The sequence below is a fragment of the Rana temporaria genome, chromosome 9 (genome assembly GCF_905171775.1).
Source record: "Rana temporaria chromosome 9, aRanTem1.1, whole genome shotgun sequence".
NCBI classification, from domain to species: Eukaryota; Metazoa; Chordata; class Amphibia; order Anura; family Ranidae; genus Rana; species Rana temporaria.
This window is the reverse complement of record NC_053497.1, coordinates 72,941,524-72,963,825: the sequence shown is the minus strand read 5'-3', so window position 1 is coordinate 72,963,825 and position 22,302 is coordinate 72,941,524. Positions and strand designations below refer to the sequence as shown.

Below are 22,302 nucleotides of genomic sequence, written 5' to 3'. Positions count from 1 at the left end.
TAGCTCCCGATATTTACAACAAAGAATTAACTGTTTCAGTGTGTCTAAAGCATGTAGGGAAATTAATCTTACCAACATACTGCTTCCAAAATTCACTCTATAAAGAAAAACAAAAAAGCAAAACCATAAGTATACTGGATAATGAGTAGATTTTATTCTAGATTATACATTATATATAAAACATGTTAGAATAGTGGCAGATTTATTGTCAAAGATGCCCTAGTATAGGGTTTGGGGTGACAGAAGGGCCTGTTCAGTTTTTGCCCTTGCTCCCTCCCTTAGCACCTCCTGCAATGCAAGGGATGCTGACTGCTTTTTTAAAGTAGTCTTGAATAGAACATGTAAAATGTAACATATGAGTTGCAATAATGTAAATATTTATTTTTCATTAAACTGTTTTACTCAAAATGAGTGGTAAGGATTTTCACAGGCAAGTACCGTATTTTTTCGGCGTATAACACGCACCCTAACTTTAAGGCCCCGTACACACAGTCGGACAAAACCGATGAGAATGGTCCGACGGACCGTTTTCATCGGTTCACCGCTGAAGTGGCCTGATGGTCTGATGATGCGTACACACCATCGTTCCAAAAACCGATCGGGTCAGAACGCAGTGACGTCAAACACACTACGTGCTGAATAAAACAAAATTCAATGCTTCCAAGCATGCGTCAACTTGATTCTGAGCATGCGCAGGTTTTGAACCGATGCTTTTCTGTACTAACCATCGGTTTGGTCCGATCGGGCAGCGGTCCATCAGGTTTGGTTTTGAATCATGGTTTAACATTTTGGACCGAAGGAAAACAGACCGATGGGCTATACACACCGTCGGTTTGGACCGATGAAACTGAACCCCGGTCCATTCTCATCGGTTTTGTATGACCGTGTGTATGGGGCCTAAGAGGGAAGTTTCAGGAAAAAAACTTCCCACAGTCCCCTGCGTATAACACGCACACACAGTTTACCCTCTATTTTCAGGGTAAAAAAGTGAGTGTTATACGCCAATAAATATAGTAGATACTGTATATTGCAAAGAATGAAGGAGTGGGAGTCACCTGTCTGTCAGCCAATGCAACATAAATTTTAGGCTACGCCATCAGTCACCTGCACAATGAGATTCATCCTTACCCCTCCTCAATGAGGATTTGTCCGACCAACTGCACTTACACCATATTGTCAAAAGTATTGGGACACCTGCCTTTACACGCACATGAACTTTAACCACTTGCTTACTGGGCACATATACCCCCCTCCTGCCCAGGCGAAATTTCAGCTTCCGGCACTGCGTCGCTTTAACTGACTGAATTGTGCAGTCGTGCGACGTGGCTCCCAAACAAAATTGACGTCCTTTTTTCCCCACAAATAGAGCTTTCTTTTGGTGGTATTTGATCACCTATGCGGTTTTTATTTTTTGCGCTATAAACAAAAAAAGAGCGTCAATTTAAAAAAAAAATATATATTTTTTACTTTTTGCTATAATAAATATCCCAATTTTTTTTTTTAAATATTTTTTTTTCTCAGTTTAGGCGGATACATATTCTTCTACATGTTTTTGGTAAAAAAAAAAAATTGCAATAAGCGACTGGTGTGCGCAAAAGTTATAGCGCCTACAAAATAGGGGACATCATTTTTTTTTTATTATTATTTTTTTACTAGTAATGGCGGCGATCTGCAATTTTTATTGGGACTGCGACATTATGGCGGACACATCGGACATTTTTGACACATTTTTGGGACCATTCACATTTATACAGCGATCAGTGCTATAAATATGCACTAATTACTGTATAAATGTGACTGTCAGGGAAGGGGTTAACACTAGGGGAAGGGGTTAAATGTGTACCCTGCATCTAACTGTTTCTAACTGTGGGGGAAGGGGACTGACTGGGGAGGTGACCGATCTGTGTCCCTATGTACAAAGGACACAGCATCAGTCTCCTCTCTCCCTGACAGGACGTGAATCTTTGTGTTTACACACACAGATCCACGTCCTTGTCCGTGTAACCGCCGATCGTGGGTGCCTGGCGAACATCGCGGCCCCCAGGCATGCGCATCGACATTCCAGTGATGCGGCGGGCACGGTCAGGTCAGGTCTCTGTGCAGGTCAGTTAAGTTCCTCCACCCCAAAATTCGCTCATTCGTGTCTTTAAGGACCTTGCAAAGTAACTCCAGCTTTAAAGTGGTAGTAAACTCTGTACTGCCACTTATACCTACAGGTAAGCCTATAATAAGGCTTACCTGTAGATACTGTGAATATCTCTTAAACTTTTTGTTTGGGAGATATTCATAGTGCATGCAGCTAATGACATCGGCGCATGCGCTTTGAAGGTCTGGTTTACAGTGCTGGACCTTCAGAGCCTGTGTATAACTAAAGGCAACACTTTTTTGTTAGTGCTGGAAAGAGCGCAGAGGGATTCAAATGTTTGTCAGTTTTTATTGCTGTCTGATCTCATTTAAAAGGAGTTGCAGCCACCTGTGAAAAAAATAAAAGCCAGCAGCTACAAGAACTGTTGCTGCTGACTTTTAAAAAACAGGCACTCCCCTGTCCCACGATCCAGCAGTGTGCTGGGGTCAGTCTCACCTGCTGTCTTCGGTCCCCAGTACTGGCATCTTCACTATGGGCACCCGGCAGTGACAGCTTGCGGCTTCACAGTGGTGGATGCAGTCTTCTGTGACCTGTATGTTCCAGAAGACTGCAAGGGGGGGGGCAAGGAGAACTTCCGTTTTTAAAATTGGGAAGCCAGTACCTGTCTAAATCGGTACCTGTTCCTCAAAAGTGTCAATTGTTTAGGAGTAGCTTGGGACGAGTATAGCTCCGTTTTAATGAGATTCACCCTCTCTATTTGTCCTGTTTACCATTATCTTTGAACGTGAATGTAAAATAAAAATCCCAAATATTGGTTTGTACTCAGAAAAGTAATAGAGCGTAAATCTTCCAATGGGGACATTATTTTGGGTGACCTGGGAGGTCCCCAAGGAATTCCCTTAGGTTACAGGGATTTCCTCCCGCTTCCTGTTTGACTATGGGACAGGAAGTGAAATCTCCACAATGGGACACAGATGGAAAAAAAAAATCTGACAGGGGTTATAACCCTTCCTTGGCCATACATGATACAATTTTCTTCTATAGTTTGCCTTTTAGACTTACCAAAGCCTCATAATGAGGTCAAATCTAAACACGTTCAATTTGTGTGCAATCAGGCAGGCCCTTGTACTACATAGTTCAGTGGTTCTCAACCTGGGGGTCGGGACCCCCTCGGGGGTCAAATGATGATTTGCCAGGGGTCACCAAATCCTGGGCTGTTCCTAAAGCCTGCACCATTCTCCCAGCCTTTTTGCGGCCGTCCAGCTAGGCTGTTCCCGGAGCCCATTCAGTTCATGGCATGAGTGGGGGCCAGAAACTAGAGGTCAACTGACTGGTGAGGGATGTGAAGTGGGAGGGGCTGGAGGAGACCCTATCTCCTGATTTCGGCATAGGTGTCACTGCTACGAGACACACAGTGAGTAACACTACCTGTGATTAGAGTTGCCATTAAAAAGTCCCCATTACACTTCTCAGATCAGTAGATGACCTTGATCAAGAGCACCTAAGTTGGCTGATTAAAAATCCCCCCAGCATTGCCACTCATCCCATTCCCCCCCACCCCCCTACCAAAGAGAAAGGGAAGGTATAAAAATAGAGAATACATGGAAGAGAGGAAAAGAGGGGGAGGAACAAATAAAAAGGGAGTGAAAGAATAAGGGAACGAACAAGAAAGACGGTTAGAGCAAGGAATGGGGATTAGGGATTAGGATAGAGAGTGATAAGAAAGAAAAGAAAGGAGCACAAAGAGAAAAAGTGGAACATCCTAAAATGTACTTTAAGGGGTTTTAATACTGTATGAGTGGAAGAGACTCAGGGAGCGCTAAATGTCTGTGGGTTAGGGGTGAAAATTGCTTGTCTTGCCTTGGGTGCTGACAACCCACACTACGAAAATAATTTTACGGTTAGGGGTCCCCACAACTTGTGAAATTTTATCAAGGGGTCACGGCACTAGAAGGTTGAGAACCCCTGACATAGTTGAAGGTAAATCGAAAGGAAATTCAATAAGAAAATTGTACAATGTATGGCGTGCTTGACTCTAATTCTACTTTAACCAAATCCCTAAAGAAAACCTGACTCCATTTCATCTATTCAAAATGGCTACCCTTGGGTGCTATTATATGTTGTCAGTGCAGTGTTTAGGCTTCTAAATGGCAGAAATGTATAAAAACAGGATTCAAATAAATATAAATTGAATGACGATGGAATGTTTGTTTTGCCCATAACTAGCAATGTTAGTGCAGCAATGAACAGAGTGCTCAGGTTAGTTGTTATCCAGGATCACTTTTTAATCTCCTTGTACATCCGGATTGTACCATAAGAGCCGGTTCACACTGGGGCGATTTGTGATCCGACTTGAAATCGCCTCAAGTCGTCCCAAGTCGTGCTGTCAAGAAAAACAATGCAAGTGAATGGGAGTGGTGTTAATGCACACTACTCAAGGCGATCCGACTTCAAAAGAAGTTCCTGTACGACTTCAATCCGACTTGTAGGCGATTCCTACCCATTGATTTCAATGGAAGTAGCTTTCAAGTCTGATCCCTGTTCCTAGTGAGGCGATTTTGCCAGAAGCAGAGAGAAATTTACCCAGAAGCCACCAGGTACTCCCCTGTCCCCAGGCAGCCCCCACCTTCTTGGCACGGATTACTTTCACTTTCTTAGTACGTTGTCTCTGTTTGCAGCATGGCTGCCAGAGTTAGGAAAGAGGCCGTGGATAATGAGTCCCTTATAAGGCTGGTAAAAGAGAGACCATGCCTCTACGACAAGAGGGACCCCTTTTACAAGGACCAAATGAAGAGGGACAATGCCTGGCTGGACATTTCTCGCATGACCTTTGAGGATTGGGGCATATTGTCTGAGACCGACCGCACTGCCAAAAGTAAGTTTAACCTTTTTATTATATGTCTATTTTCCTTGCCTAGGCATGCTGGTTGTAGTTCCATACATGCCACTTGTTTGCACAGAGAATGGCGGCATGAACTCCCTCTTGAAGACAGCAACAATAGAGCACACCGGCATCAATAGATCCCCTGGCAGGAACAGTATATCCCATGCTGGCAATAGTAGATGCAGACAGGAACCATAGATTCCCCAAAAAAGTAGATCCCTAAGAGGAACACTACTTCAAATGACAAGAACAACAATAGATCCCTGATCGGAACACTAGTTCACATGATAACAACAATAGATCCTTGACAACACTAGATCCCTGGCAGGAACAATTAGGTCCCCCAAAAACAATAGATCCCTGATCGGAACACTAGTTCACATGAGAACAACAATAGATCATTGACAACATTAGCTCAATAGCATGAACAAAAGATCCCCCAACAACAATAGATCCCTGAAAGGAACACAAGTTCACTTGAGAACAACAATAGATCCTTGACAAAACTAGATCCCTGGCAGGAACAACAGATCCCTCAACAACAATAGATCCCTGATCGGAACACAAGTTCACATGAGAACAACAATAGATCCTTGACAAAACTAGATCCCTGGCAGGAACAACAGATCCCCCAACAACAATAGATCCCTGATCGGAACACTAGTTCACATGAGAACAACAATAGATCATTGACAACATTAGCTCAATAGCATGAACAATAGATCCCCCAACAGCAATAGATCCCTGATCGAAACACAAGTTCACATGAGAACAACAATAGATCCTTGACAACACTAGATCCCTGGCAGGAACAACAGATCCCTCAACAACAATAGATCCCTGATCGGAACACAAGTTAACATGAGAACAACAATAGATCCTTGACAAAACTAGATCCCTGATCGGAACACAAGTTCACATGAGAACAACAATAGAGCTTTGACAAAACTAGATCCCTGGCAGGAACAACAGATCCCCCAACAACAATAGATCCCTGATCGGAACACAAGTTCACATGAGAACAACAATAGATCCTTGACAACACTAGATCCCTGGCAGGAACAACAGATCCCTCAACAACAATAGATCCCTGATCGGAACACAAGTTCACATGAGAACAACAATAGATCCTTGACAACACTAGATCCCTGATGGGAACACAAGTTCACATGAGAACAACAATAGATCCTTGACAAAACTAGATCCCTGGCAGGAACAACATATCCCCCAACAACAATAGATCCCTGATCTATTGTAACGCACAGAGAGCATTTTAGACACAGGAAAACAGGGAACAGGGAAGAAGAAATCAAACAGGAAGAAGAATGATGTCAGAAGAGCTTAGTAGCTCTGATTGGCCATTTCTGACATTCCCTGTCCTGGAGGCGATTTATAAATCGCCCCAGATCGCCTCAGGTCGCCCTGTGGTTCACATTCAAGTCGTGTCGGAATCGCCTCTGGAAGTCACGCTGGAAGTCGGATCGCCCCAGTGTGAACCGGCTCTTACTGCTCATGTAATAAATGAAAAAAAACCAAAGGTTGGTGCTGCGCTAATAAATTAGTGATAAAAAGTGATGAATAATGTTGTGAACAAACAAAAAAAACGAGTAGCAGCTAGCACTAAAATGTGTACAACAAATTAAAAGGCATAAATATAGAAGACAGCGCAGCGCTGATATTAGTAGTTAAATGCTTAAATACAATTGAGTAAAAACCCTTAATAAAAAAGAGTCCGAATAAATTAAATGAATAAGTGAAAAAGAAACAGCAAAGTCCGTTTGAAAACCAAAAAATTAAAAGTGTCTCAATCCGGTGTAGTTTCATCTATAAGGAAACTCCTTAATTAACAAGATGTGATGAGATCTTGATTGCTGTGAAATGGTGTTCACCCATGCAATTCGTGAAAATAGGATTAACCGCTTACCAGAGGTAAAGACTGTTTTCCACCAGTCTTATAGAGCCTATGGGAAGTCAGGTCTCCCAATACCTTTTCAGTAATGATAAAACTCAGCATTCGATCCGGGTGTCATAAAATGGAACAAAAGAAACTTCTCATAGTGCATAACATTTAAACCATGAGGTTATATTTAATTTAGGTAATGCACTTACAGTTAAGTTGCCAAAAAACTGTATAACAGTGGACAAGGTTAAAAAGAGCGCTTCAGCTGTAGTGTTCCGATGCTCCTCGCTACTCAGTCTGCAACCACGGCCAGCGTTCAGGACGGAACGCGATGACGTCACGGCACCCAACAATCGTTTCGTCACGAAGGGACTTCTTCTTCCACTGTCTACTGATAATTTCCTGATAGCATAGTCTATGGAGTCAAGCTGAGCATGTGCAGCTTGTTGGGTGCCGTGACGTCATCGCGTTCCGTCCTGAACGCTGGCCGTGGTTGCAGACTGAGTAGCGAGGAGCATCGGAACACTACAGCTGAAGCGCTCTTTTTAACCTTGTCCACTGTTATACAGTTTTTTGGCAACTTAACTGTAAGTGCATTACCTAAATTAAATATAACCTCATGGTTTAAATGTTATGCACTATGAGAAGTTTCTTTTGTTCCATTTTATGACACCCGGATCGAATGCTGAGTTTTATCATTACTGAAAAGGTATTGGGAGACCTGACTTCCCATAGGCTCTATAAGACTGGTGGAAAACAGTCTTTACCTCTGGTAAGCGGTTAATCCTATTTTCACGAATTGCATGGGTGAACACCATTTCACAGCAATCAAGATCTCATCACATCTTGTTAATTAAGGAGTTTCCTTATAGATGAAACTACACCGGATTGAGACACTTTTAATTTTTGGGTTTTCAAACGGACTTTGCTGTTTCTTTTTCACTTATTCATTTAATTTATTCGGACTCTTTTTTATTAAGGGTTTTTTTGTCTACACTGTTTTTACTCAATTGTATTTAAGCATTTAACTACTAATATCAGCGCTGCACTGTCTTCTATATTTATGTCATGTAATAAATGAACTGCATGCTCCAGAAAAAATTCCCACACACATGAAAAGTATACATTACGTAAGAGTATAATGGCACTGCATAAATACAACTATTTATACCCTGTTCTAACGTGTTCTTGTTGCTTTTGTGTCAAAAGAAAGTAAAAAACTATTTTTATTAAGGTTGACGCAGCTGTCCTAATTAGATATGCTTTACATCAGATTAGACCCAAGAGCTTAATTGACAACAAATGAAGAAAAAGTACAGCAATTAGCACCAAAATGAATGGAAGACAACATTGTGTTCTACACCTATTTCACCCATTCATTCAAAGCTGTCTGAATAAGCCAGTAGGCAAAATAAACAGTTCTATGCAAACAGGTTTTACAAACATACTCCACAGGGCGCAATTTTAAAGCTGAACTTCAGCCTTCCCTTCAGTTTGTACAGTTGTACGGGCTCCACTCCACTTTGATTTCACTGCACACTGCGAGCTTCAAACAGTGTGCATTAGATACTGCAGCAAGTCAGATGGAGCCTGCCTCAGTTCCTGGCTGGAGGATATCTGGCATCATCTAGATCTTTCCTCCCCAGCCTGACTGTCCCTGGCTCACCTTCACTGGTAGGAATGAGCTCCGATGTGTTCGCACACTCCACGTGCAGAGCCCGCCAGGTAGGGTGACCACGTGTCCCGGATTGCCCGGGACTGTCCTGCAGGACAATGCAGTGTCCCAGACTGAAACCGACACAGCCACCCAATGAGCCGACGGTGGAAACTGTCTGTTTTCCAGCCCAGGGTGTTTGCCCCGCCAAATGCCCTGCAACACACTGCCCACTGCGCCAACCAGGGTGCAGTAAAAGCTGGTCATTAAGGAGCGGGGCTGGGAAGCCGACATCCTTAACAACTGATGAGTCTTCAGCTGTCAATGGGCTTCTCCGCTGACAGCTGAATAAAAAAATAAAAAGCTGGCAATAAAAAAACAAAAATGGTGCGAGGTCCTCCTCCCGTAGTCCATTCCAGACCCTTTGGACGCTTACAGATTCTGATAACCCCCCCCCCCCGCCTTGCAACCACCACAACCACCAGCCAGGGTAAGATTGGGACTTGGTGCTTTGGGGTGGGGGGGTAGAGCCCGTGGGTGCTGGTATGGACTAGGGGAAGGGGGCACTAGGTTTTCTTTTTCTTTTTTTCAATAGCCGGGTGCCAGCGATTGCAACCGCAAGTCAATTTAAATGTGATTTGACTCTATACATGGTACAGATGCACCACTTTACAGGCAGACTAAGGGGACCCCCAGGCACTATATTTAGAGGAATTGTTCAATTTTCTTGTTGTACTTTAAGCATAATTATAATCACTGCTCCTGAAAAAAACGATCATTTAAAAAAAAAAAAATTGCAATGATACATGTCCCCCAAGGCAGTACCCGGACCCCCCCATACCCCTATTATTACCAATTAAAATTGTAAAATTTATGTGAAGGAGGGGGTGTCCCTGAATGGCAGTTTGAAAATGTGGTCACCCTACCGCCAGGATGTCAGCACAGGGCTGTGCTAATCACAGGCAGTGAGACATTTCCTGATCTCTGCAGCCGAGCATTGGGACAATGTCTCCCTGCCTGTGATTAGTGTAGCGCCCTGGTGGACTTCCTGGTGGTCTCTGCACGTGGAGTGTGAAAATACACCGGAGCTCATCCCTATTCACTTGATTTCAGTCCTTTCAATCATTAAGTTGCAGCATCACATGTGGGTGTTATCTAGGGTCAGGGAATTTTTTCAGGGGGAATTTGGCTCAGACCCTTTATTGCCTGCTCACGACAATCCCTTGTCCGGCAGTGAAGCTGGAGCGCTTCACTTCCTGGTTCCCTCACCGAGGATGGCGGTGGGGGCAGCAGAGTGACGAGCGATCGCTCGTCCTCTGCTGCCGACAGCGCTGGACTCCAGGACAGGTAAGCGTCCTAATATTTTTTTTCGGCGGACATCCGCTTTAAACTTGTAAACAAAAAGTTCCAGAAAGTTTGTTGCAGACCAGGCATTCAAGGAGTTTGGATTAACAGGGGAGCAAGGAGATGGGGCATAGGCTGTAATTAGTGGGGTCCAAGGAAGGCTTTTTAAGTATGGGGGGGACTAGTGCATGTTTTAGAGAGTTGGGGAAGATGCCAGAAGAGAGGGAGAGATTGAAAATATGGTTAGAGAGTGTTAGGGTAGAGTCAGAGGGTGACCGCAATATTTGAGAGGGAACTGGGTCCAGGGGATAGGTGGTTAGATGGGCGTTAGAAATAAGTTTAGCAGCCTTGTCTATAGTAGCAGGGTTGAATAGGGGAGTGTCCATTGTACCTGTGGACATGGGGAGTTAAGTGGGGGATATCTGTAGAGTGAATATTTCATCACAAATTGAATCAATCTTATTTTTTGAAGTGATTGTGGATCTCCTGGGCAGTAAGTGAGTTAGTGGGTGGAGGCAGTGGAGGACAAAGTAGAGTTAGAGGTAGAGAAGAGTTGATGTGGACTGGATAAGAAGGTGTTAATGAGAGTGATAAAATAGGTATGCTTGGCAGTGTGGAGGCAAGCATTTTATTTTTGGGGACAGATTTATATTGGTTGAAGTCTTTTTGACACTAATGCTGTGTACACACGATCGGAATTTCCAACAACAAATGTTCGATGGGAGATTGTTGTCGAAAATTCCGACTGTGTGTAGGCTCCATCGGACATTTGCTGTCGGAATTTCCGACAACAAAAATTTGAAATTCCGATGTACAAAATTCCATGCATGCTCGGAATTAAGCACAAGAGCCACACTGCCTATTGAACTTAATTTTTCTCGGCTCGCCGTACGTCTTGTACGTCACTGCGTTCTTGACGTTCAGAGTTTCCAACAACATTTGTGTGACCGTGTGCATGCAAGACAAGTTTAAGCCAACATCCGTCGGAAAAAAATCCACGGTTTTGTTGTTGGAATGTGCGATCGTCTGTACGCAGCATTAGTCTTATGCCACAGACGCACAAGAGCGTGGCTACTTTTTTTAAAGGGGAGAGAGAGATAGATTGATTCCCATCTTCACTGTTACCCTTTTTACTTTTATGATAATTAATGTAATCAATACATATCTGCAAACTAATATAGTACTTACTGTTTTTTCATCATTTTCAAAGACTTCTCTGGCTTCCTCATAAGTGCACTTTTCCTCTAAACATTCCCTTTCAAGATTGCCTGCTGACAACTCTTCAAAACCACCACTGTTGTATCTTTTTTGTCTCACAAGAACACCACTTGCTGATTTAGCAGACAGAAACACTGTAAAAAAACAACAAAAAACAAAAAACACAAAAGGTAAGTAAAATACAATCTTGTTTTCTAGTTCACAGACCTAGCATTCAATGCCTGACATAAACCTAAGCTACCTGAAGTCAAGAGTGTTTTTTTTTTTTTTAATCCTCTCCACCATTAGCAAGTAATGACATTACTCTACATTTCCCACGTATAGGTGACCATTGTGGTTTAGTGCATTTTGCAATCAATAAAAAAACAGCAAAAGTGGGGAAAGGATAACATTTTGGCCAGGTATTTACTGCTGTATATGTCCTCTTAGGAACATTCAATTTGTTGTGATGACCATTGTCACTGGGACAGAACATGATGAAAATCGCTGTACTTTATTTATTATTTATATGCATCTTTTGTGATGTAGTAGAGCTGAACCATATGGAGATGACATGGGCATTTTAAGCCCTCCCACCCTAGAGGCTGCTCACCAACAATTGCAGGATCTTGCTGGACCCCCAGAGGGGTTTATTAAAGTTTTGAATGGATGTGAGCGCAACACCAGCTTGTATAGTCCTTAAAAACATTTGCATTTGTTTTGTAACAGCCAACATGTTTCGGGGGCTTTGCACTTCTTGTTTATCAGGTTTAAAAATCAGATAATGTAGGCACTTGGATTGTAAAAGATTTTAGATTGCCAGACCATTATGGTCATAAAATTGTCATTTTCTTGTAATTTAACTGTTTAACCACTTGCCGACCGCAGCGCACGCCGATGTACGTCGGCAGAATGGCACAGGCAGGCAGATTGGCGTACAAGTACGTCCATTTGAATCTGCCTCCCAGAGGGCGTGCGCGCCCGCCGTGTGCCTCTCGAGTGCGGCCGTGGGTCCCACTTGCCGACCGTAGCGCACGCCGATGTACGTCGGCAGAATGGCACAGGCAGGCACATTGGCGTACAGGTACGTCCATTTAAATCTGCCGCCCAGAGGTCCTGTGCGCGCCCGCCGCGTGCCTCTCGAGTGCGGCCGCGGGTCCCAGGAACTCGATGTTCCCAGGAGTCCTGCGATTGCGGTCGGCATGAGCAGAACGTGGGAGTGCCTTTGTAAACGAGGCATTCCCATATTCTGCTTAGTGACACTGTCACTGATGACCGTTCCCATGATCGGAAACAGTCATCAGTGACGTTTCATGTGTAGCCACGCCCCCAAACTGTTAGAATCACTTCTTAGGGAACACTTAACCCCTGCAGCACCACCTAGTGGTTAACCCCTTCACTACCATTGTCATTTTTACAGTAACCAGTGCATTTTTATAGCACTGATTACTGTTAAAATGACAATAGTCCCAAAATGGCGTCAAAAGTGTCCGATGTGTCCGCCATAATGTCACAGTCACGATAAAAATCGCTGATCGCAGCCATAGCTAGTAAAAAAATAAAAATATTAATAAAAATGCTATAAAACAGTCCCCTATTTAGTAGAAGCTATAACTTTTGTGCAAACCAATTAATAAACTCTTATTGTGATTTTTTTTTTACCGAAAATATGTAGAAGAATATGTATCGGACTAAACTGTGGGAAAAAAAAAATTATATATTTTTGGGGGATATTTATTATAGCGCTATTTTTTGTTTATAGCACAAACAATTAAAATTGCAGAGGTGATTAAATACCACCAAAAGAAAGCTCTATTTGTGGGGAAAAAAGGACGTCAATTTTGTTTGGAAGCCAGGTCGCACGACCGCGCAGTTGTCAGTTAAAGTGACGCAGTGCCGAATCGCAAAAAGTGGCCCGGTCTTTAACCACCAAAATGACCTGGGGCTTAAGCGGTTAAAATGAATTTTAAGAAAGCGTGACTATCAACAAATATGCAACTAAATTAGGCTAGTTAGGATCATGCAAGTACTGTATTGACAAAATGGAAAATAGAGTTGGAAAACTTGAGCTTTCTAAATGATCGCTCTAGACACATTTTCCACTTTTCTCTAGTCCTTTTATAAATAGGTCAGCCATTCACCAACTGTACCCTGCTCTCTTCTAAATAGTAATGATCGCTAAAGATTGCTGAAGAATGTGCACCACATTGTTATGAGTCAGGAAACGTTGTGATGAGACCCATCTAAAAGATGTGGTCCAGACTTTCATTCTTAATGAGAAATCTACAGTTTGTAGCCAGCCCTGTTCAGAATCAGCACAACCAGATATAGATAAACCAAAAAATCGTAGGACATATTCAGCAAAGTGTTACACAGAGGAGTGGCGATGAGCAACACACAGTTATTTAGTGGCAAATAATCATATTTCACTTTACTGATGTCAAAAGTCGCAGAAAGGGGAAATTTTATTTGGTTATCTGTTTTAAGGCTGCACATCATTATTCTCTCTCACTCCCCTTCCAAGATATACTCCTTTCTATTTTGTCCAGATCTCATTATTCTCTGTTTACTTTAGTCTGATTATAGCTTGTAGGTAAAATGACTTCTGCCTATTTTGGTACATTTGGAACATTATGTGAACATTATGTGAACATGGAAAATGTAGTCTTTCTTGGAATTAAATATGCAACAGATTCTGACTTGTATTGTTATACTTAGAAAAATACTATAATGTTCCAACTTCCCAAAATTACACTTATCATACCTTTTTCAGATGAAAAGAAGGAACACATTGTAAGACAATTAGAAGCAACAAACCTGTTTTTTCCGCTCTGCAAAAATAGCCCAGGAGAAAAATAATGAGAATGTATTTAGCAGTTGCCATCTTCTTACTCTGATGGCAAATTAGACTAGAGCTAGAGCTGGATCAATAATTCCGAAGTCCACTATCTCTCTGTTTGCTTTTGTTTTACAACTAGCTTTGTATTGCAAAGAGAACTTCAACGTTTGGAATGAGAAAAATGTAGTAAACATTGGTTCTAGAAAATGTGCCTCACTTATTTTAAAGATGAACTGAACTATGGAGACTTTGCCCAAAAACGCAAGTACTAGTCACAGATGTTGCCTGTGGATTTTCTGAAGCTGAGCTTTTACATATACACTATGGGCCAGATTCTCAGAAGAGATACGACGGTGTATCTCAGGAAACACCGTTGTATCTCTGTTTTTGGCCCCGGGTATCTATGCGTATGATTCCTAGAATCATTTTCGCATAGATACTGCGTAGATCCGACAGGTGTAAGTCACTTACACCGTCGGATCTTAGATGTAATTCGACGCTGGCCACTAGGTGTTTACGTTCAGTTCTCATTTGACTATGCAAATGAGCCTGATACGCCGATTTCCGAACTAATTTGCGCCGCGTCGTCTTTTATGTCGTTTCCGTAAGCGTAAGGTTACCCCTGCTATATGAGGGGTAACCTTACGCCAGTCCGCCGTATGCCATGTTAAGTATGGCGTTGGGTCAGCGTCATCTTTTTCTGTCGGTTACGTCGTTTTACTAAGTCGTCCGCGAATACGACGTGAGCGTCATTGACGTTTTCCGTCGTGAGCTGGAGCATGCGCACTGGGCTATTTTTCCGCCCGGCGCATGCGCATGTCGATCGGCGTGGGGGCGCGCTTAATTTGAATACAAGCCGCCCCCTTTGAATTACGCGGCCATACGCCGGGCCATTTACACTACGCCGCCGCAAATTACGGAGCAAGTGCTTGGAGAATACGGCACTTGCTCCAGTAAGTTGCGGTCGCGTGGTGTAAATGGCTTACACTACGTCGCCGCCGATTCTATGAGAATCTGGCCCTATATTACCAAAAGTATTGGGACTTCTGCCTTTATACACACATGAACTTTAATGGCATCCCAATCTTAAGCCCTGTACACACGGCAGGGAATCTCGTCAGGAAAAAAACGTTGTTTTTCCTGACGAGATTCCAGGCAAGCTTTCTTGCTCGCCGAGTGTACACACACACACACACACCATTTAAAAGAACTACTGTTCTTTTGAATGGCAAGAATGCAGTGACGTAATCGACTACGATGAGCATGCACTCGTCACATTCGATGCTGTCGCCGCCATCTTGCTACACCCTACACTATGCTTTGGAAGCTACCGCGCATGCGCTGAAGTCTCATCGAACATGGGCGGGTTTCCATGGAGGCAGGTAAGTATACACACGCTCGGGTTTCTCGGCAAGAAAACACTGCCGAGAATCCCGACGAGAAAATAGAGAGCAGGTTCTCTATTTTTCTCATCAAGATTCCATGCAGTTTTCTCGACGAAAAACCATAGACACGAACGGTTTTCTCGGCAAAAAGCTCTGCCAGCAGTTTTCTTGCAGTTTCTGGCCGACAAAACAGTGTGTGTGTGTGTATGAGGCTTCAGTCCGTAGGGTTCCATATTGAATTGGCCCAGCCTTTGCAGCTATAACAACTTCAACTTTTCTGGGAAGGCTGTTCACAAAGTTTAGGAGTGTGTTGCCTGTGGATTTTCTGAAGCTGAGCTTTTACATATACACTATATTACCAAAAGTATTGCGATGCCTGCCTTTATACACACATGAACTTTAATGGCATCCCAATCTTAGTCTGTAGGGTTCCATATTGAGTTGGCCCAGCTTTTTCAGCTATAACAGCTTCAACTCTTCTGGGAAGGCTGTTCACAAAGTTTAGGCATTTGTCAAGGGGAATGTTTGACCATTCTTCCAGACGCACATATGTAAGGTCAGGCACTGATGTTGGAGGAGAAGGCCTGGCTCACAGTCTCCATTCTAATTCATACCAAAGGTATTGGGTTGTGGTTAGGCCTCCTTCACCCCAAACTTGCTCATCCTTTATGAACCTTGCTTTGTGCACAGTCATGTTTGAACAGGAAGGGGCCATCCCCAAACTGTTCCCACAAAGTTGGGAGCATGAAATTGTCCAAAATGTCTTGGTATGCTGACACCTTAAAAGCCACCTTCATTGGAACTAAGGGGGCAAGCCCAACCCCTGAAAAACAACCCCACACCACAATCCACCCTCCACTAAATGATTTGGAGGGGTGGCCCAATACTTTTGGCAATTTAGTGTGGATGAGCGAGTTTTGGGTAGAAACAGGCAGAGCCTTGCACTACAGCTTTCTCTCCTGCAAAATCAGTGAGCAGCATAATAGTGGCATCAAAATATCTCGCTCCAAATTTCATAAGAAACTCCAAACTAGATCCCCCATTATGGCAAAACCTTCAGTTCACTTTTAATTGCAAACTGGGGTCAGAAGACTTTATTGTATGAGTAACAGGGTTCAGAAAGAACTGCAAGTGAAAAGCCTGATAGTCTCAAAGGAACTTTATGCAAAAAAGGGGTAACCTGACCAGGATGTCATCTGGGGATGCAGTCTCCATCTGCATCTCCCAGCGTATGCTGTGTCTGTGATTTCCACTGCTTAAAGTGGAGGTTCACCCTAATAGCCTGTATATCTGACCAACTCCCTTATAGTCGTACCAACAAGTACTGTCCGCAATTAGTTTTTTTTATGCTTTACGTACCTTGTAATCCATTTTTTCAATCTACTTCTCCCCACGGGAGTAGGTGTTTCTATGCCTAGGGGGATTGTCATCTGGGAGGTCGCCCAGATGATTGACGTCTGTTCGCCCCGGCAGATAAGGCCCTGCCCCCCGTATTGCGTAGGCGCGCACGAGTTACAGGGCTTCCGAAAAAAGCCGAACATGCGGAGATGTGAGTTGGCTCTATACGTCGCCTGCGCTCTGCATGTTCAGCTTTTTTCGGAAGCCCTGTAACTCGTGCGCGCCTACGCAATACGGGGGGCGGGGCCTTATCTGCCGGGGCGAACAGACGTCAATCATCTGGGCGACCTCCCACATGACAATCCCCCTAGGCATAGAAACGCCTACTCCCGCGGGGAGAAGTAGATTGAAAAAATAGATTACAAGGTACGTAAAGCATAAAAAAATAAAATAATTGCGGACGGTACTTGTTACGACTATAAGGGAGTTGGTCAGATATACATGCTATTAGGGTGAACCTCTGCTTTAATAGTTTGAGGAACACAACGATGAGTTCAAGGTGCTGACTTGTCCTCCAAATTCTCCAGATCTCATTCCAATCGGGCATCTGTGGGAGCATACAGACATACAAACAAGTCCAATCTATGGAGACCTCACCTCACAACTTACAGAACTTAAAGGGGTTGTAAAGGTTTGTTTTTTTTTATTTTCTAAATAGATTCCTTTAAGCTAGTGCATTGTTGGTTCACTTACCTTTTCTTTTGATTTCCTTCTAAATGTTCTTTGTCTGAATTTCCTGCTCACTTCCTGCTCTACTCAGTAAGCTTGCCCCCATCATCCGAGCCGTTCTGGCTGGGGGTTAGTCAGCGTGCTTGCCTCCTCCCTTGGGACTACATCCCTTCACAGCATCTCCCCGCAGGGCTTTAGTCACAAGGGAGGGGGCGAACACGCTAACTAACCCCCAGCCAGAACAGCTTACTGAGGAGGAAGAAGAAGTGAGAAATTCAGATAAAGAAAAAAAAAACATTTAGAAGGGAAATGGAAGGAAAAGACCATGGTGGGTGGTCATATTGTTATGAATGATCAGTGTATGTAGAAGCAGTAAGTATAGAAAGGGAACCAACTCAGACTACTGTCTTTTGATCTGCACTACAAACATGTATATCACACAGCATCTGGTTTGCTGTCTTCTACTGTTCACATTTAGGTACTGTAAATCTGTGTTATAGTTTAGGTTGAGTCTGTATGGTCGCTGTACAGGCAATCTTTTTCAGATAGAGTAAAGGAGGGTTATAACCCCCTGTCGTTTTTTTTCCTTAGCCATCTGTGTCTCATTGGAGGGATTTGCCATCATCTCCTGTCCCATAGCCAAAGCTTGAAGTGAAAGAAAATCCTTGTAAATTTAATGGAATGCATTGCCCCCCCCCCCCCCCCCCCCCCCGGTCACCAGACATAGTGTCCCCATTGGAAGATTACCCCTCTATTAATTTTTATTAAAAAAAATTGAACAATCAACAATTTGGGTTTTTCTTTCACTTTCAATGATAATGGTAAACAGGATAGATAGAGAGATTGAATCTCGAGGGGAGCAGAGTTAGTAATAAAAACCTAATAGGTGTTCTAATCACTCTCCAATCTATCCTAAACAAAAAAAAAAGGGGGGTTTGCCTTTAGTTATACTTTAGCTGTGTTTGACATCCATTCATGATGCCTTAATTTACTATTGTGATTGCTGTGATTGGTTCTATACCCTGTGATCACCGCAATTAATCACAGAGATTACAGTAGTGAGCAATGGCATCATGAATGACAGCCACCGTTTACTACTTTTCATGCGATTGGTCACAGAGATCACATGGTGTCAAGGCCAATCACAGCGGCCTGGTACCCTGATTGGTGTCCACCAGACACAGCAATCATAGCTTGCGTCCTGAGACTGCGCACAAGTGCCAGAAGTGGGAGGGATGTGTCTTCCCAGAATGATGCTTATCCCACCCAGCCACATGTGTGCAGTGGCCAGTGTGGTTAAAATACATTCTATTCAAGTATATATTCTTAACTTACAAAAGTATCTTCTATAGCTATCAGCAACCTTTACATTTCTGAATTCCTTTTTTTTCCTGCTGCTGTGATTCCATTTCTTGTTAGAGGGTGGCTACTCTTCTCCTCCATGGTCCCACTGTAAGTAGAAACCTAACCACCTTCTCTTGCTTGCTCCCGAAGTGGGCTATGGGATTGGGAATTGTGTTTAACATACAGGTTCTGGTTTGTCACTAGTATTGCTTTACTAGGTAGTGATCTGGAGTGAGCATCTAGCCCAGGGATATGCAATTAGCGGACCTCCAGATGCTGCAAAACTACAATTCCCATCATGCCTCTGCCTTTGGATGTCATGCTTGTGGCTGTCAGAGTCTTGCTATGCCTCATGGGACTTGTAGTTCTGCAACAGCTGGAGGTCCGCTAATTGCATATCCCTGATCTAGCCAGTAAAGTGCTGGGATAATTGGTATGCTAATGTGTGCTGTACTTCAATGATTCACCAAGCAGTGAAGAAGGATAATGATGACAAGCCACGGTACAAAGCATGTACCTATAAAAAAGATTTGTCAATGGCAGCTCCCCTATTTTCATTCTAATAGATTCCTTTTAAAAATATATTATGCACAATACGCGCGCAGCGTTTGTTCCTGATCTAATGCTATAGGGCATACAGGCTGGTATCTACACAGTGCTCCAGCCATAAGGATACTGGAAAAGAAAAACAAACACAAGAAAAAAACTGCCGACTAGGACAAACGCCATAAACTGATGTGGGCCAATTGCTTTCTTCAATAAATATTGATGACCCATTGTTTAAACCGGAGCATGCTCAATAGATGTGGCGACAGCTGGTTTACATAATTTCAGGCTGCAGGGGGATATAGACAAGGAGGAAGGGACAGAGAACAGCAGGATCAACAAGTTTTTTTCAGCATTTGGAAAACGCATCCCATAGCGACGTAGTATGAACAGCATGTAATACAACACTTACTGACAGTTTTAATGATGTGGGAAATTACACTTTCATTTCCCAAAGGTACATTTTCAAGTGTTTCTGGTGGTATACCATGGCAACAATCTATTACTACTGTCAAACACTATTACAGTAGTATACATTTTATATATTTCTAATTTGAATGGAATATATTGTGTAGTGTACACAGTACACAGTGTTACAGAACTAAATAATGGCACATTTTAGGATCTGACACATCTTATCACAACAGCCATTTCATCACACTATGATTTGCACAGTACACATTGTTCATGTTGACACAACCAGCTGAGTTTCTGAGAAATCATCATTAGACTTTTTTTTTTTTTTAATAAAAGTAGCAGACATATGTCATGTACCAATGATGGTTGCATTATTTCAAGTGTCATTAAACCCAGGCTTTGAAAAACTCTCATTGCATGCTATATAACAGAGTGTTCATACTCGCAAAGCCACTAAAGCATTTGTGTCTTCCATGTCCTCTTATTGCTAAACACTATGGGGCAGGATATATAGTATACTGATTGATTACATTCACTAAGAAATTTGCAAAAACACGTTGTTTTAATATAATCAGTATTAAATATATCTAATGTAATTGATAAGAACTGTAACTTAAAAAGAGCGATGGAAGCAGATGTTATCTGAACAAAATAAAAGCTTGTGTCAATCATCTTTGATTTCACCATATTAATGCACAAAAAATACACATTTGATGTTCAATAAAGATTTATAGGAAGCTATAAAACAGTTATTGGAAATTTATAATCTAATTTGGATTGCTCTTCTTAAAACATTTATTTTTTAAGTCTTGTGACCGCCACAGCATCAATCAGGGTTAGCCTGACACACAGGGGTCAAGTCCTGGGGAAAAAAGTGTGGGAACTCCCACCCAAGATCCACTCCCCCACCAAAAAAAATGATACGCTCATATGCATAATTACTAAACCGCATGTTTTTATTTTTTCGATCCACTGTACCTTAGTAATCCTTTATGTTACTGGCCGCTTCCTGTATATGGATTCATCGGGTAGTGTGCTGGTATTCTGTCACTTCCTCGATGCCGCAATATCTCCTGGGAGCTTTTGTCATTGTTCCCAAGAGACATTGCGGAGGTCTGCCGCGAGTTATCGCGGGATTGAGAAAGAAGCAAGTTCTTTCTAAATCCTGCGATAACTCGAGATGGGCATCGCCGCTTAGTGAAGAATTGGCTTGGGTGGCTCGGCTGCTCTCGGCTGCTCTAGTCCTGCAAAGGGAACTGAGTTCCTGCTGTAAAAAAAGTGCAGGAACTCCGTTCCCACGCGTTCCCGCAGGACTTGAGCCCTGCTGACACAGAGTCATACTGTAAAGAACATACATTGGCAGAATAATGGAAGCCCTTCCCAAAGATCTTTCCGTGCGGATGTCAAATAACAGGGAAAGATCATGTGTCCACACAACAGTGCTGAAGGAATAAGGTTGTTAGAGGATTAAAAAAAATACAGTGGCATGATATGTATGATTTATGTGAATGAATCATGGCAATTAACACTTCTCAGTTTAGTACAACTTATGAGAACACCAAAAGGTTCTCAAAATAACTATTGATAATACACCAATGCAGACTAGGGCTGGATTCACACTTATGCGAATTGCGGGTTTCCCTGCACCTGATTCGCATGACAGGAGACTGTGACCAGCTCTCAATGAAGACGGTTCACACACCTCCGGGGCGGCTGCGGTCCGCACTGGGAAAGGGTCCTGTGCACCTCCAGCTCTATTTCAGGTCCGAATTCAAGTAAAAATTTACAGTATATAATTTCAATCTGGCTATATACAGAGACATTTACAGAGATATGAAAAAGGATTTAAACCTATATGTATGTTTATATGTTATGGAAGTAAGTTATAAAATGTTGCATTCATTCTTTTCTTAGCCACATCCAAGTAGCATCCAAGCTGCATTACATGATCACACTGAAAGTCGGCTCAAAATCTGATCGCAGCAGTGTGAACCTAGCCTGAATGGCGAGGAGAAAAACACCAATTACATCTTGGTCGATTATAAAACAGACATTGATAGACTTACTAAAATGCCCTTTGGCGTGCCTACATTGTCTATTTTTTTCAAAATAGTTAAATGTTGAAAACCAGTGTGGAAGTGAGGGGGAAAACTGCACTAAACCCAAAACAAATAAGTGAAACAAGCAGCTAACACTCAAACAAAGTCTAACGTAAATGGGGAAAAAAATAGTGTAGCGCTAATAATGTTAGTGTGTTAGGCCCCTTTCAGACTGGGGCGGGAGCTGCGGTGGCGGTATAACGCCGCTAAAAATAGCGGCGCTATACCGCCGGAATTGCTGCGGGTATCAGCCGCTAGCGGTGCGGTATTAACCCCCGCTAGCAGCCAATAAAGAGTTAATACCGCCCGCAATGCGCCTCTATAGAGGCGCATTGTGGGCGGTATTGCCGCGGTGAAGGAGCGGTATACATGCCGCTCCTCTCACCGCTCCAAAGATGCTGCTGACAGGAGATTTTTTTGTCTCCCGCCAGCGCATCGCCTCAGTGTGAAAGCCCTCGGGCTTTCACATTGAGTCTGCAGTGAAGGAGTTTTTCAGGCGCGATAGCAGCGCTATTTTTAGCGCTGTACCGCCTGAAAAAC

At 43.0% G+C, this 22,302-nt stretch overlaps 1 protein-coding gene across 1 annotated transcript in view; it reads right to left on the bottom strand.

Moving 5' to 3' along the window:
* Positions 1–13,986, bottom strand: part of F9 (coagulation factor IX) — a 64,613-nt gene extending 50,627 nt beyond the window's left edge. The window contains exons 1-3 of the mRNA XM_040323776.1: positions 13,883–13,986; positions 11,057–11,220; positions 73–97 (exon numbers count right to left, since the gene is read on the bottom strand). Coding sequence (XP_040179710.1) covers positions 73–97; positions 11,057–11,220; positions 13,883–13,949 — 256 coding nt within the window. The 5' untranslated portion in view covers positions 13,950–13,986. The remainder of the gene's footprint in view (positions 1–72; positions 98–11,056; positions 11,221–13,882) is intronic.
* Positions 13,987–22,302: the final 8,316 nt, after the last annotated feature.